The 14,880-nt window shown below is 35.1% G+C and overlaps 6 protein-coding genes across 6 annotated transcripts; 1 reads left to right on the plus strand and 5 right to left on the minus strand.

The window, feature by feature from the left end:
• Window positions 1–3,547: 3,547 nt before the first annotated feature.
• On the minus strand, window positions 3,548–4,071 carry GGI43DRAFT_433572 (uncharacterized protein; the record flags this gene model as incomplete). Its single annotated transcript, XM_083209764.1, has 1 exon — window positions 3,548–4,071. One exon carries the CDS (start codon window positions 4,069–4,071, stop codon window positions 3,628–3,630), a length of 444 nt encoding a protein of 147 aa, XP_083054912.1. The 3' UTR covers window positions 3,548–3,627.
• A 696-nt stretch (window positions 4,072–4,767) lies between these two features.
• On the minus strand, window positions 4,768–5,883 carry GGI43DRAFT_426816 (PrpF protein; the record flags this gene model as incomplete). Its single annotated transcript, XM_083208727.1, has 1 exon — window positions 4,768–5,883. The coding sequence occupies one exon, from the start codon at window positions 5,881–5,883 to the stop codon at window positions 4,768–4,770; it is 1,116 nt and encodes a 371-aa protein (XP_083054913.1).
• An 858-nt stretch (window positions 5,884–6,741) lies between these two features.
• Window positions 6,742–8,729, plus strand: GGI43DRAFT_433578 (major facilitator superfamily domain-containing protein; the record flags this gene model as incomplete). Its single annotated transcript, XM_083209765.1, has 9 exons — window positions 6,742–6,922; window positions 6,995–7,178; window positions 7,237–7,306; window positions 7,369–7,387; window positions 7,440–7,596; window positions 7,661–7,892; window positions 7,950–8,042; window positions 8,099–8,339; window positions 8,419–8,729. 9 exons carry the CDS (start codon window positions 6,742–6,744, stop codon window positions 8,727–8,729), a joined length of 1,488 nt encoding a protein of 495 aa, XP_083054914.1.
• Window positions 8,730–9,002: 273 nt separating this feature from the next.
• GGI43DRAFT_419564 (uncharacterized protein) lies at window positions 9,003–10,432 on the minus strand. The gene is made up of 3 exons (XM_083207702.1): window positions 9,961–10,432; window positions 9,325–9,906; window positions 9,003–9,270 (listed from the first exon to the last, which is right to left on the minus strand). Exons 1-3 carry the CDS (start codon window positions 10,233–10,235, stop codon window positions 9,168–9,170), a joined length of 960 nt encoding a protein of 319 aa, XP_083054915.1. The 5' UTR covers window positions 10,236–10,432; the 3' UTR covers window positions 9,003–9,167.
• A 291-nt stretch (window positions 10,433–10,723) lies between these two features.
• Window positions 10,724–12,517, minus strand: GGI43DRAFT_419565 (AA9 family lytic polysaccharide monooxygenase). The gene is made up of 2 exons (XM_083207703.1): window positions 12,055–12,517; window positions 10,724–11,990 (listed from the first exon to the last, which is right to left on the minus strand). Exons 1-2 carry the CDS (start codon window positions 12,239–12,241, stop codon window positions 11,134–11,136), a joined length of 1,044 nt encoding a protein of 347 aa, XP_083054916.1. The 5' UTR covers window positions 12,242–12,517; the 3' UTR covers window positions 10,724–11,133.
• Window positions 12,518–12,859: 342 nt separating this feature from the next.
• On the minus strand, window positions 12,860–14,179 carry GGI43DRAFT_433579 (GroES-like protein; the record flags this gene model as incomplete). The annotated part of the gene is made up of 5 exons (XM_083209766.1): window positions 12,860–13,178; window positions 13,247–13,324; window positions 13,386–13,841; window positions 13,937–14,080; window positions 14,160–14,179. The coding sequence occupies 5 exons, from the start codon at window positions 14,177–14,179 to the stop codon at window positions 12,971–12,973; spliced, it is 906 nt and encodes a 301-aa protein (XP_083054917.1). The 3' UTR covers window positions 12,860–12,970.
• Window positions 14,180–14,880: the final 701 nt, after the last annotated feature.

Genomic DNA, 14,880 nt, shown 5'->3' on the forward strand with positions numbered 1-14,880 from the left:
TATTTAAAATATATTATAAATTATTTAAATATTTAATAATATTATTTAAATTAATTAATATACTTATAATATTTTAATAAATAATTAATTATATTTTAAGAATATTTATAAATAATTTTATAATTATATATTTAAATAATATTTTAATTTTTTTTAAAACCCTTAAAAAATACTAAAAATATATTTATAAAATATTATAAATATTAAAAAATATTAATTTACTAGTAAAATTAAATAAATATAATTTTTATATATAAAAAGTTAAATTTTTTAAATATTTAATTTTACTAGAATAAGTTTAAATAAACTTTAATAAGCTTATTATAATTTAAAATTAAAAATTATTAAAAATAAAAAAAAAAATATAAAATTTTTTAAAATTAGTAAATTATTATTAAAGGTTTATTAGGAATTATAATAAAATTACTAAATTATTTATTAATATTATTTATTTAAAAAAAGATAAAAAAAATAAAAAAAAATTTAAAAATAAGAAACTTATATATAAAAAAAAAATAAAAAAAATATTTTAAAAATTTAAAAATATTTTTTTAAGTAAATTTATATTTATTATATATAATTTTAATAAATTATTAAAAATTAAAATAAATATTTTAAATTTTATAATTAAAAAAATATTAATATAATAAAATAAAAATAAGAAATTTTATTTAATAGCCTTTTTTTTAAAAAAATTATATAAATTTAAATTAAAATATTTTATTTATAATAAAAAATTTATAATAATTATTAAAATATTTAAAAAATAATAATATTATTATTTAAAAAATACTTATAAAATTAAAATTTATATTAATTATTATAATATTATTTACTTTATTATAATTTAAAAACTTTTCTTATAATAAGTTAAATATTTTAAATTCTTATTAAATTATAAGTATAAACTTATATATTATAAAAAAATTAAAAATAAAAAAATAAATATTTTAAATTAAAAAAAAGAATATTTTAAGTAAATATTTAAAATAAAAGTTTAAATTTTATATAAAAATTATAAAAAAAATTATAAGTAAATATAAGTTAATATTTTATTTACTATTAAAAAATATAACCTTATTTTTAATAAAATAAAAAATTTAATAAAAAATTTAATATTTAAATAGCTTTTAAAACAGGTATATTTTAATAAGGGGATATTAAAGTAAAATAATAATAAAATCTAGGTATTAGAAAATTTATAAATTAAAACACTTAAAGATATATATTAAAATATAATTACTATTATATATTAAAAAATTAATATAACTTATTAATATTATTAATAATATTACTAATTTATTAAAATAAAAAATAAAGTTATTAATATAATATTAAAATATAATATATATTAATAAATAAAAAGTTTTAAGTATAAGCTATATAAAAAATTATAATTATTACTTATATTATAATAATTATAAGAATTAATTTTATTTAATTTTATTATTAAGCTATTATTATTTAAAAAACTAGTAATATAAATAATATATAATAATATATTTATTAATATTAATAAACTTATTAAATTTATTTACTTTTTATTATTTAAAAAAATAATTAATATAAAAAATTTAAATTATATTATAATAAGATTTATTATATATAATTATAAACTGCTAGGAGAAATAATTTTTAATAAAAGAAATATATTTATATTTAAATTCTAGAAAACACTTACTACTAGACTTAAAATAAATTATAAAGCTAGTATAGCTTATTATTTATAAATTAATAAATAAATAAAATAAATTAATTAAATAATTAAAATATAATTATATTATTATATTAATTTTAAATAAAATAATTAAGTAAAACTTTTTTTAATTATATAGCTTTTATATAATAATATAAAATTAAAATTTATAAGTAAATTATTATTTTTCCTTAATTATAAATTTAAATTTAAAGCCTATAAATTACCTAGGTAAAAGAAAAATATTAAAAAAGCTATTATTAAAGTTAAAAATATAATTAAATTATATAATAAATTAAAAGTATAATTTAAATTTATATATTAAAAAATAATTAAATATATAAATTAATATAAGCTTAAAAAATTAAACTTTTAAAAAAGAAATATAATTTAATTACTATAATATATATATAATAATAAGTAAATAAATATTAAAATAAATAAATTAAGTAATAAGTTAAATTTTAAAAAGCTTAGCTTTTATAAAATCTTAAAAAAAATTAAAGAAATTAATTATAAACTTAAACTTTTTAAAAAATAAGAAAAATAAAAAAAACTTATATATTTAATTTTTTATATATTATTATTAAAAAAAATATTAATTAATAAAAATATTAAAGAAATTATTTAAAATAAAATTATTATTAAAAAAAAAAAAAAATATAAAATTAAAAATATTAATATTATAAAAATAAAAAATAATAATAAGTAATATTATAAAATATAATAAAAAAAAAAAAATAAAAAAAAAAAAATATAAAAACTTATTAAATATTTTAAAAATTTAATAATATTAGTAAAAAAACTTTATTAAAATTTAAAAGTATTACTAGCTTAAAATTTATTTTTTATAACTCTAGATAATTCTTAAGTATTAAAAAAGTAAAGTTAATTTTAAAAAAACCCTGCTTAAATTATAATATAACAGCTTAAAAAATAAAAGCTTTTACCTTTTCCTGCTTAATATAATCTAGTTCTTTTAAATTAGTAATTTCTTATATTATAATATATATTATTTTTTAATATTATAATTTTTTTTATTTATAAAAGTACTTAATTTTTATACTAGCCTGCTTAAAATACTTTAACTTATATTAATACTCCTTTTTAGCTGCTTTAATTTCTTTTTTAAGTTTAATATATTAAATTATAACCTTATAAAATTAAATAGTTAAAAGCTGTTATATATTATAAAAAAATTTTTAATTAATAATATATTAAAAATAGTATATTAAATTACTAAGGGAAATTAAATACTTAAAACTTTTATTTTTATAGTAAATATATTTTTTTATTTTAAAAAAATAAATAAAAATAAATAAAAATAAATTATTATATTACTTTTATTTTTTAAAATATGCCTTGTAAATATAATTAATTATAATAATTATTAAAAAAAGTTAATAAAAAAAAAAAAAAACACTTACTAAGCACAGGAATAAAAAAAAAATAAGTTAAATATACTAGGATAACTAGGTCTTAAGGGTAAAACTAATAAGAGGGGAGTATTATATTATAACCTGATTCTTATAATTACAATAATAGGCCTACAGGGTAAGACTCACCAGATTAATAAAAAACTAATAGTCTAATTAGAATAGGCTTAATAGGCTTAACTTATAAGCTATACGAGCTTATAGACTTATACGCTTGATTAGCTTGTCTTATAAGCCTAACAAGCTGTAAAAATTATAAAGGCTTAACTAGATATATAAGTTTAGTTTTTACTTATTTAAATAACTTAAATAGCTAGTTATTAATACACTAATTATAATATAATTAAAGTGTAATTTACTAAGTCTTATTAACTTTAGTGGTGACTAATTATTATTACTTGTTACTATTGCCCATAGATCCCTTAACTTATCCGCTAATATAAACCTAGACCTCAGGTTTGTCCCTTGGGAATCCCTCTGTGTTACTAATCCCCTTTAGGAATCTAGTGACCAGGTCGTCACAATCTGTGTAGGTCTTAGCCCGGCGTTATAGAGATCTATTATCGTCTCCTTCCTCTTTAAAACAGCCCTATTCCAGTACACAGAGTGTGCTCCTGGCGGCAGCAATTCATGATTATGTTCATTGGCACTGTCGTTACGAGTACGGCGAATTTTCCAAGAACTCAAAGTCATCTCTCGTGCTATAACGAGCCTGTACGGGCAGCCTGTCTTCTGCGAGCTTGTAGTGCGGCGCCGGGCAGCAGGGATCGTGAGCTTCGCCTCTGAAAAGTATTTCCTCCCTTTGCTGCAGCGCAGTTCAATACTATTGGGCCGGACGCGCTGCTTAACTAAACTAAAGCCAAGAGGCAGGGTGACGGTATCTATGACAGCTTTGGCCTCGTCAACAGATTCAAATTGGCGCCCAAAAAGCGACTCCATGATAATATCAGCTCATGTGTAAATTATAGTTGGGAATAGCTTCAATTTGATATCAATTTGACTACAGAACGACATTATTTAATTTCTTATTGTTTTTGTGTGTCTTAGCTACAAGCGATTTCCCTAGTAAAACACTAAAACAGCCGACATCGGGAAACTAGTAAGCATTTTTGACCGTCAGCCACAACGTCCCGCTTTTTTGGATACCAAATAAGCCTGCTTGGATACCGGATAAGCAGTCCCGGAATATATTAGCTGTCGGAGTTATTCTTCAGGGCCAATGCCTATAATATGGAATACAAGAATACAAGATGGGCCTGATAGGTTAGGCTGGGGAATAAAGCCATTAAATCTTGATGTAGGTTTTGGAAGTATAGCCCCAATGGAGGACATTAAATCAGATCTAATTAAGTATTTCGCATAGAATCTGGCAGATCAATTTTTGGGTGATGCAACAATTACTACTCAGTAGTAAAACAAAATTGCATGGAAATCCCGAATAAATGAATCGACTTTATCAAATATTTGGAAAACTGTCCTTGTCATCTGGGTTCCATAGCGTCTCTGTAAAGTACTAACTAGACGATTGACCGTTTAAAGCTTGGCTAATTTTAAAATAGAGAAAAAATAAAAGAAGCTTCGCCTATTGTCTAGATACAATCATATTGAATTGTCATTCAAGTCATATGCTCTATTCTATTCAACATTTACCTCGCCCTTCATTAATAACCTTGCGGTACTACACAAAGATGCACTCAAGACGTCTTCCCCCAATATATCTACACCAACCTCTATCATCCCACTGGGATGCTGTATCGTCACTTTCTTATCTTGACTCAAATTCCTCGCCAGCCCGGAAGCCAACGTCCCTTCTATTCGGCAGGCGACACCCAGATTTAGAGCCAGAGTAAGAGGAATTGCCTTGTGAGCTTGTCCCATAGATAGGACCAAGCATTTAATATTGGCCCCTGCAGACACCTCTTTATCGGTGGGTTTGAACAATATCACGACTTTTGGCACGCTCGACGTGTTTGGATCCATACCCATCAGTTCTGCAGCTTCCTGGCGAACAGCTTCCAACAAGGCCAACTTATCACTTTGATGATCCAGTTCGGCAGGAGCAATATCCGGCCAGATTTCAAGATCGCCACCGTCAACGTATACACCTGGATTTGCCACATCCAGCAGCGAGGCTGTTATTTTCTTTCCATTCTTGTTCATAACATTCATGTATGTTATGCTCTGACCAGTGGGTAGCACTTTCCCAGTCTGTGTTCCACCGGGTGACTTGAAAGACAGTGTAATTCTGGATGCCGTATCCGGAACACCATCCATTCTGTAAGTTCCATAGGGGACGAACTTTGGAGTGTCCCCATTTGTGGGAAACGAAGCGATGATGATTTTTTTAGTGTTGGTATTATAGATGCGTACACTTGTGTAGTTCGTCGCAGCGCCCAACGTGCCATTGGAGGAGCCGAGAAGCCCTTCGTCCAGAGCAAATGGTCCAATGGCAGCGCTCATATTACCACAATTACTAGCGAAATCAAGTGAGCCATCATCAATGACAACTTGAACGAATTCAAAATCCACATCGGCATCATCTCGTGCAGACGGTGAGACAACGCACACTTTGGAAAGAGACGAGACCCCGCCTCCCATGCCATTCAATTGCCGGCCGTACGGATCAGGAGAGCCCATGGCCGCTGCAAATAGAGGCTGCCATTTTGTTCGGTCGGTGGGAAGATCGGATTTGTGAAAAATGAGCGCATTGCAAACGCCGCCGCGCCAGAACGAGGAGCGAATGGTCGACATGCCGACGCGCATCAAATGCAGACGCAAAGCAACGCGAGGTCAGCACTTAGAGACGCAACACAACACAAAATTCATCAGACACTGCTACTTTTAATCTTCTTATGCGCCGTCCGAAACGTAGCGTCGCATCGTTGTCCGCCGCTGAATTCAGCTTATCATCTCCATTAATTGCATCTCCGCGCTACAAAACGAGTTATTAGCAGTATGCTTTTACCTCAAAGCCCCAACCTCGTCCTAGTCACAAGCTTAACGAAATTCGTCTCCGAAAACTATTCGTCGTCTCTTGGACATTGCATGGATCATAGGCCTCCGTGCCACCAAAGTACTTGGAAAGTGGCGGACGCCTCCCCGAAGCCGGCAGCAAATCACTCGGCACCGTGTCCGCCGCTTTTAATTCACTGTTTGCTTTGGAGTCTCGGGGTCAATGCCGCCCCAGGCCGACATTTAGTGCTAACTTCCATTCTACCAGTCGTGGTCTCGACTATCTGGTCAACTCTAGGTTGCGCGTATTGATAGCGGTTCATATTCCGGAGAAGACAGATGCGCTTGAGATCTGGGGAATGGCACGATTCCCCATGGGGATTTACGGATCCACCAGAAATCTAATTGCCTTGCTTACAGCCAACCCATGAGGCCACAGTGAGGATGCAGGACGAGAAACAGACGATGTGAATTTGGATATAAAACCATCTTGTTCGTCAGGACTCACTTTCGATTGACTTTGAACCCAAGTCCTTATCACATTCTATATATTTAGTTGTTCGCACGCATTTTCAAGGATCTCATTCGGCAGATACCTTAAACCGCAGTGTTATGGCTTCGAAACACACAGAATCATCCGGAACTTGCTTGCCGGCTATGGATGCACTAGAAAAGAATGACTTGTTCGAAAAGGAACACCCATCTGTTGAACAGTTGGAATCTTATCAGTCATCATTCACACCTCAGGAGCAGAAACGAATCCTGAGAAAGGTTGACTGGCGCCTCGTTCCGCTCCTGTCTTTTCTATACCTTGTGTCTTTTATTGACCGAGGGAACTGTAAGCCTACCATAATATTAGTACTTCTACTTCTATTTTTTTTTTTTTTTTTTTTTTTCTGATGAGATGAAGTGGGCAATGCCAAAGTAGCTGGGCTAGGGAAAGATCTCCATCTTTCAGGAACACAGTATAATATAGCTGTGACATTGTTCTTCATCCCCTACTCATTGTTGGAAGTTCCGAGCAATATCATCCTTAAGCTTACCAGGCCATCGATTTGGATCTCGTTGATGATGTTTTCTTGGGGGCTAGTCATGTAGGCTGTGACCAATCCTCTGCTTTTCATGGCTACTAATGTACGATAACCATATTAGTACTTTGACTGGAATCGTTCAAAACTTTTCTGGACTTTTGGCCATTCGTATTTTCCTCGGAGTGGCAGAAGTAAGTTATACATATGATGTTCTCTAACTGTAATAAACGTCTATTAATGCTTCTTGGTCCAGGCCGGCTTCTTCCCTGCAGGTAGGCTAAGCAACTCCGCCATCCCGTATATATCATTGCTAAATCTGTATAGCAACCTATCTCCTTACTGTCTGGTACACGCGCTATGAAGTCCAGTCTCGAATGGTTTTCTTTTACGCAGCAGTCTCACTTGCCGGAGCATTTTCAGGTCTTCTCGCGTATGCCATCCAGATGATGGATGGAGTCGCAGGAATGCAAGGCTGGCGATGGTCAGTTTCAACACCCTAAGTGAAAAATAGTCTCCACTGCCACACTGCTAAAGTCAACACGTAGGATTTTCATTTTGGAAGGTATATTCACGGTTTTCCTTTCATTCTTCATATGGTCCCTGCTCCCTGACAGCCCTAGCACGGCACCTTTCCTGACTACGGAAGAGCGGGAGTTCATCGTCCTGAGGTTAGAGCAGGACACGGGCTCTGGACGAGGAAGGGTCACAAACAATGACAAAGTGAACAAGCGACAGGTAATTGCTGGTCTCACAGACTGGAAGGTATGGGCAGCTGTGGTAAGTTCTGTTACTTATGCTAGGATTCACATCTTCACCAGACTCACTTTGTCAAAGTTCATGTATTGGGCCACTAGTATCTCATCCTACGGCTTCACATATACAGTCCCCACGGTAATTCTCGAACTTGGATATACTGCTGCAAATGCTGTAAGCTGCTGTCACATAGTCACCCTGGTAGATTTAGCTGCTGACTTCTGATATAGCAACTCCTTACTATTCCGATTTATGTTGTTGCCATGATATTCACTGTCGCGAATGCCATGGCTTCGGATCACTATCGGCAGAGAACTCCATTCATACTTTTGGGGATTTCGGTCGGAATAGCCGGATTCACGGCTTTATTGGCAATTCCCCACCCGCAGCTCCCAGGGCTGACGTATGGCATGTTATTTCTTGCAACATCGGGAATCTACATGTCACTGGTCCCTACTTTGTGTTTTGTCGGTAAGACAACTCTCTAATTAGCTATCAAAAAAGGATATTCGTTTCATGTCATAGCTAACAGCTTCTGGTAATCATTCAGCAAACAATCTTGCTCCTTCGTCTAAAAGAGCCGTCGGCATGGCTCATCTCATTTGCATGGGAAATCTTGGTGGTATTGCAGGCTCCAATATCTTTCTCTCACAAGAAGCACCTCACTATTGGACAGGCTATGGTTTCATCTTAGGGATCGACTGTGTAGCATTTGTCACATGTTTAACCCTTCGTTACACATTGAAGAGAATCAATGCAAAGCGCGATCAAATGACAGAAAATGACATCAGAGAGAAGTATGGTAACGTCAATTTACTGGAGCTTGGTGATCGCAGCCCATACTTTAGGTATACATTATAGTCACACAGTACCATTCCAGCAATGGTAATTTTCAATGAGGAGACCTAACACTGATTGTTTCGAATCTTCGCCTTTAAAGAGTTAAAAATGCTGTTAGATACTGTTGGGTGACTTGAATGAGCCTACTAGTCTGGAACTCGCCGGTAGGGAAATTGGAAAATGCTAGCATTGCATCTTTTGACCTCATTTTCAGAGTCTTCTTTAACACCGGAGCTTAGATAACTTCGTTTCTTTAAATTTACTTTGGCTTTTTATTCATTCCACTGCTCTAATGGCACCGGCAGGTACTCCGTAAATGTATATTTTTACATGAGTATAATATTATTGTATAAACTTTCAAGTAATAAATATACTATACTATTAATTGGCTGCTGACTGCTAGCTAGGCAACCCAAATTATACATCAAAATTCTTTACTCTACTTTCTACTCTTTTCACTTATAAGCATTGAGAGTAATATGCATTCTCGTACGTACATGTTGAACCAGACGCGCATACAGTCGGTCCAGTCCAACCTTGGCCTCCACACTGGCCGTACTTACTATTGGAGGGTATTAGCGTGTTGTCTCAACTTCTATATTGGAAAATAACTTACGTCTGAGTAGCGCCCGCAGAGCTTGTTGTCTTTGAAGTTATTGATGGAATGGTGGTGCTTGGCCTTGTAGTTGTGGGAGGGTTGGAAGTAGTGCTATGCGCGGTTGACGTTGGTTGAATTGAAGTGCTTCCGGATACTGCCGGGCCGCCACATCCTACACGGCTCGTCTCAATCGCAACGTCGTCGAACCAGACAGTGTTGATGTCTCCGCTATAGGCCTCCCAGCCAAAGTAGACACCAGTGATATCAGGAATATAAGATTCTCTCGTCCAGCCGGCGTCATTGGGATTGTTGGCATTCGGCCCCGCGGTCATACCCGAGATCAGGTTGCCGTTCAGCCAGGTTTGTATCGTTCCGTCAGTGCCCAGGTAGTACTCGAAGCACTGAAACGAGCCGGTAGGTAGATCGACCGAGGATGCAATGCCTTGTGGAGATAGGTCCGGAAGGGTAGCATCGTCGGATTCACGGTTATAATCGAGAATTTGGCTTTGGCCACCGATGCGGAGGTCATCGCCATTTTGGGCGTTATCTGGCATAATTATGAATGTGACGTGGTCATTATTAAGGGCAGTCTCAAGCTGACTAGAAATGCTCACTCAGCATGCATATATCGAAGTCCATGACGAGAGTACTTACAGCCAGACTCTAACATATACGTCGCCGGTCGGCACCTTGGTAGTGCCAAAGAAAATATGTCCGCAAAAGCCATTTGGGCCACCAACGACTTTCATAGAGTTGCTGCCACTATGTGCTACTGTCGTGTCAAGGCTGACGGTTCCGCCCTGGTTGCAACTTGGTGCATAGGTGGGCCATATAGTCTGGTCCCAGCCTTCCTCAAAATTGTCCGAGATTTGCGCGATAGAGAGGGATGAGAGAGCCGCAAGAGCTAGTAGAGCAGCCTGACGGACCATGTTTGCGCAAAAAGACTAGCTAAGGACTCAAAATGCTATAGATTTGACTATTGTGAAGTAAATAGATCTTGGATTTCTCAATAGCGTGTCTAAAGAAGACTATAGGGCAACGCCTAGATATACCGCAATTTCCATCCTCGTGTTTGGTATTCTTGATTTATTCCGGATTTGCTAAATGCAATTTTATTAGAGCAGCAATCTATCCACCAAATCACGTTTACAACCCAAGTCTAGTATTAAACCGCTTTGCCTATATAAATTAGAACTTAACCTCTTTTACTTTTGCGGCTAAAGTGAAAATAAAGAACAATTTTGCCTAATAACCTCTAATATAGCAATGTGTGATAAATGATAATCCTGGCATTTATATTATAATAGATTCCCAAAGGGCAAGCCTTGGCTCGAGGATTTATTGGTATATATTAGCGAATAGATTAGGAAGGCCGGGTAATTAACATCAATATATAGCCTATAGAGGAACAGAGTAATTTCAATTTAATTCCTATATTGCCGACTAGTTATCTAAACTATACAAATGAGTGTTGTAAAATGGTGTGATAAACCCAGTTGGGTGGACTGGATTATGTACTTTCTTCAATAATCCTGTCGAGGATCACTGGATTATTTCGATATTCCAATGCTCTGCTCTTAATGGGTTATATGGTCCATTTCTCTGAGCGCCTCCGCTAAAGCCCTTGTATTGTTGCAATAAATATCAGGTAGTAATATCGCGATAAATATAAACTTCGCCTACTAGTTCCAAGAGTTTACTACGTCAAAATCCACCAAAGTAAAAGACTGCTCCTCCTTTAGCTTTATAACTAAAGTATTTGGTTCCCTGGCCAGCGTGTATAGATGGAAATCCTTAAAGCCCGCATAGACGTACCAGTGGTAATAACTATCCGTCAAGGCACTGGGCATAATAGGGATTCAAAGTAGTGCAAACGGCTGGCGAGGCGCATTTGGTAGGGCCAGAGTAGCCGCTGCCACCGCACTGACCGTACAAAGTTTGAGTTGCGGTGCCAGCAGGTGCCGACGTAGTGACAGCAGAGGAAGAGCTGGGTCTGGTTGTGGTTGTTGACGTTGATTTTACCGTTGTAGTTCTGCTGCTTGTCCCTCCAGTACTGCCATTGCCAGGAACTGTGGCGCTGCTGGTGGCCGTCGCGGCTGAGCTCCCTTGGGCGACACTTGAAGGGAGGCCTGATACCACGGTAGGACCAGGCATGGTATACGTAAGTGGGCTGGTGTAAATGTTGAAGAGGATACCAGGGTCCGATTCATGATAGAGTTCGGTAGCTGGGATGCCTGTGGGCTGCAGGGATCCAGTGCCTGTGACGGCGAGGTTGAAGCACTGAGGGTAGTTCTGGGCACCGTCGACTTCCTCGGAGCTGTGTAAGGCGATGATCTCGTGTCGCAGAACGTAGTTGCCCGTCGCGAGATCCTTGGGGATCTGCACAACCCAGGTATTGTTGTTGGCGATCAACACGTCCGAGCCCCAGTTGCCCGGATCCCCGCCACTGATGAGGCCAATGCCATCAATCTTGAAGAATTCAAGCGTAGTCTTATCCACGGTCTCGCAATCACCATTGCAGTTGGCCAAGTAGTCAACTACTGGGCCTGGATGTGGCCACGGAACAGGCACCCACTGAAAGAGTACAGAATCTCCAGCTTTGACAGACGCGTGCCCTCCAGCATTGGTGGCATTCTTGTGGCAGATGATGTCGGGGCTTTGATATGCGTCGGGTGAAACGAAGCCTGCCGAATAGTATAAGCATCAAGACCCGAGAAGGGTTTACAGATCCAGATGGGAGGCATTTACCGTTGTCAGTGTCGGCAGCTGTCCAGCCCACTACAATAGGCGGGGTTGGTTCGTATGGAAACGATGTTGGATCATAGCCTTCATAGTACACCCCATTGATAACAATGTTGTTGACATGTCCGTGTCCGACAACGCCAGTAGCCGCCGTTAGTGCGGTAACAAGGAGGTTGGCAAGCTTCGGTGTCATGTTTATAAGTAGTACGAGATAAATATTATTTCTTTGTACGCACAAAATAATGCTTCGACAGATATTCTATACTAGATGATCAGGTCTGTATTTATGCACCATAGGTGCCATATGCGGCCCATCCTCCTGATTTTCTACAACTGGGCTCCAGTCGCCTAGAGTGCCGAGCTACCCGCCAATGTAAAAGGCGAAGACAATAAATTATGGCGGCTAAATAATTTACCCTAGAAATAAAACAATGGAACGTCTTGTTCCGACATATGGCATTCTTTTTGCGGAGAGGGTTGCAGCGGCTAGAAAAGATTGGCATTCGAATGGTCGCAGTCGCTTGTTAAGCTAGACAAATTAAGACAATACTAAATTAACTAGTTTAGGTATTTACTGAAAAATAAAAATACAAATAGAATATATTTTCTTTATAATTTTATCTATTCTTATTATTGGCTAGAGCAGCTATATATAATCTGGCATTTGACTTCTTTCCTTGTGTTCTAGGGTATGAGTAAGAAAAACAGCCTATGCCTTTTACAACTGTTTTCTAAATCATCTAGTAATAAAAAGGTTATATCTTTCCGCTTCAATAATTATAGTGATTATTTAAATACCTACATTATATACAGGAATGTAAATAAGAGAGTTTGAGCCTTTTATTTCTGTGTTAAAGATTCTATCACCTATTCAAAGAATTTACCTTCCGAGGTTAGACCTTGCGTAATACCAAGACTGCTACTACCACACTAGAACAGCTCTGTAACGGATTTTGCCGCTGGTAAGCTTTTCGGTCCCAGCGGCGATGCCCTCGTCACTGAAGGGAAATCTCTCAACAACAGGGTGTATATCGTTATGGGCAGCAAATTCCAACATCTCATTATGAGTCCGGCGAGAGGACACTAAGTTCGTGGCAATTTTATAGCCGTTAAAAAAGGTCGGCATGAAGCTAAGGAAAATAACCATTAGTCAGTGTAATTAATGCGTTTTGGATCTCAGTCAAACACCAAGACTTACCGAATTTCAAAAGTGGGCCCAGTGAAGCCGATTGCAACAATAAATACACCCTGGGCGAGTATTTCCTTTTCCATAAAGCTGGAACACACTTTAGTAACTATGAACAAAATCTCAATATGAGGCTCTAATAAATATTTACCTGTTCCTGTTCGGAGCCTTACTGCCGGTCAGCAGAAGGAGACCGACTGATTGCTTGATCTGCTCCTTCTTTTGGCCGAAGGTAACATAGTGATGAGCTCCAAACTCCCTGGCCTTTTCCTCTTTAGAAGCAGTAGTGCTGAAGACAATAAAATGTGCCCCAAGCTTGTTGGAAAACTGAATTACCAAGTGGCCCAACCCACCAACAATGCCCAAGATGCCGACGCTCATACCGTGTTTGTAGTATTGGATCAAGGCGCTGTAGACTGTGAAACCAGTGCACTGAAGAGAGGCTGCCTCTTCGGAAGATATTCTCTCTGGGATAATATAGACATAGCCCTCTTGGGCGATGAAATAGTGACCCAGAGTGCCGTTGTCGAAGTCACCCTTGCCGAATACGTTGCGACTGTAGCAAAGAACATCCTGGCCAGAGATGCAGTAATTGCAATTGCCGTAACTCCACATAAAACCAGTTAATTAGCATTGCTTTGGGACATTAACCACTGCTGAGTGACCTCTTAGCATCAAGGTCCTCTCTTTTCTTTGACATACACTGCGCAAGTAGCCCCCCCAACAATCCGGTCCCCAACCTTGAGTTTGGTAGCCCCATTTCCAACTTGCTCGACAATACCAACACCCTCATGGCCAAGGACACAGCCGTACTGAAGGTGGACAAGATCACTGGCACAGAGTCCGCTATGCGTGATCTTGATTAGAACCTCTTTTGGCTGCAGCCCTCGAGGAGTGTTGGTAGTAAAGAGGACTTTCTATCAACACAGGCAAATTGACGGCCATGACTGATTCAAAATTCTTCAGAGATGGCGTAGGTTAACTGTGGAATTTTATTTCTAATTTTTGGTACTGCTACTTGACGACAATGGTGGTGGGTAGCAGCTTCTGCTGATAGTGTTGTAAATGGGGGCACCCACATAGGAAGTATCAGTACCTAGGTGTGCAGGGGTTGTCCTAGCTATAGTATATAAGTAAGGCAGCTATATTATATTATAATAATATAAGTCTAAGTTAATTAAGTTTATATTTTTTATAAATTATAAGCCTGGCTTTTATTAAAAATTATTAAGTACTTATATTATTAAATTAGCTAATAACTAATTTTACTAGTTTTAGTATATTTTAATTTAAATATAATTAAATAATTTTAATATATTTTATTATATTTTATTATAAATATAAGTAAATATAAAAATAATTAATAATTAAAAAACTAATTTATTTAATTAAAAGTTTTACTAATTAAAATTATTATTATTAAATAATTTAATTATAAAATTAAGATTTTAATAATAATTTTAAAAATAAAATTAAAAATTTAAAATAAATTAAAAAAATAAAAATTAAATAAAAATTAATAATAAATTAAATATAATAAAATAATAAAGATTTAAATTAATAAATAAAAATTTTAAAAATAATAAAATAATTAATATTTTATTATTATTAAATAATATTAATATTTATAATTATAAAATTTATAT

This window comes from Trichoderma evansii, assembly GCF_050947405.1.
Source record: "Trichoderma evansii strain SZMC 28006 chromosome Unknown GGI43scaffold_76, whole genome shotgun sequence".
Taxonomy (NCBI): domain Eukaryota; kingdom Fungi; phylum Ascomycota; class Sordariomycetes; order Hypocreales; family Hypocreaceae; genus Trichoderma; species Trichoderma evansii.

Bases quoted from the DNA above. Each gene is read 5' to 3' on its own strand.
- GGI43DRAFT_419564 (XM_083207702.1), bottom strand. From the start codon at position 10,235: ATGGTCCGTCAGGCTGCTCTACTAGCTCTTGCGGCTCTCTCATCCCTC. The intron at 9,907-9,960 runs GTAAGTACTCTC...GAGCATTTCTAG, and splicing joins GTATATGTTAGAGTCTGGCT to TCAGCTTGAGACTGCCCTTA. The intron at 9,271-9,324 runs GTAAGTTATTTT...ACCCTCCAATAG, and splicing joins TCTGCGGGCGCTACTCAGAC to TAAGTACGGCCAGTGTGGAG.
- GGI43DRAFT_419565 (XM_083207703.1), bottom strand. From the start codon at position 12,241: ATGACACCGAAGCTTGCCAACCTCCTTGTTACCGCACTAACGGCGGCT. The intron at 11,991-12,054 runs GTAAATGCCTCC...ACTATTCGGCAG, and splicing joins AGCTGCCGACACTGACAACG to GCTTCGTTTCACCCGACGCA.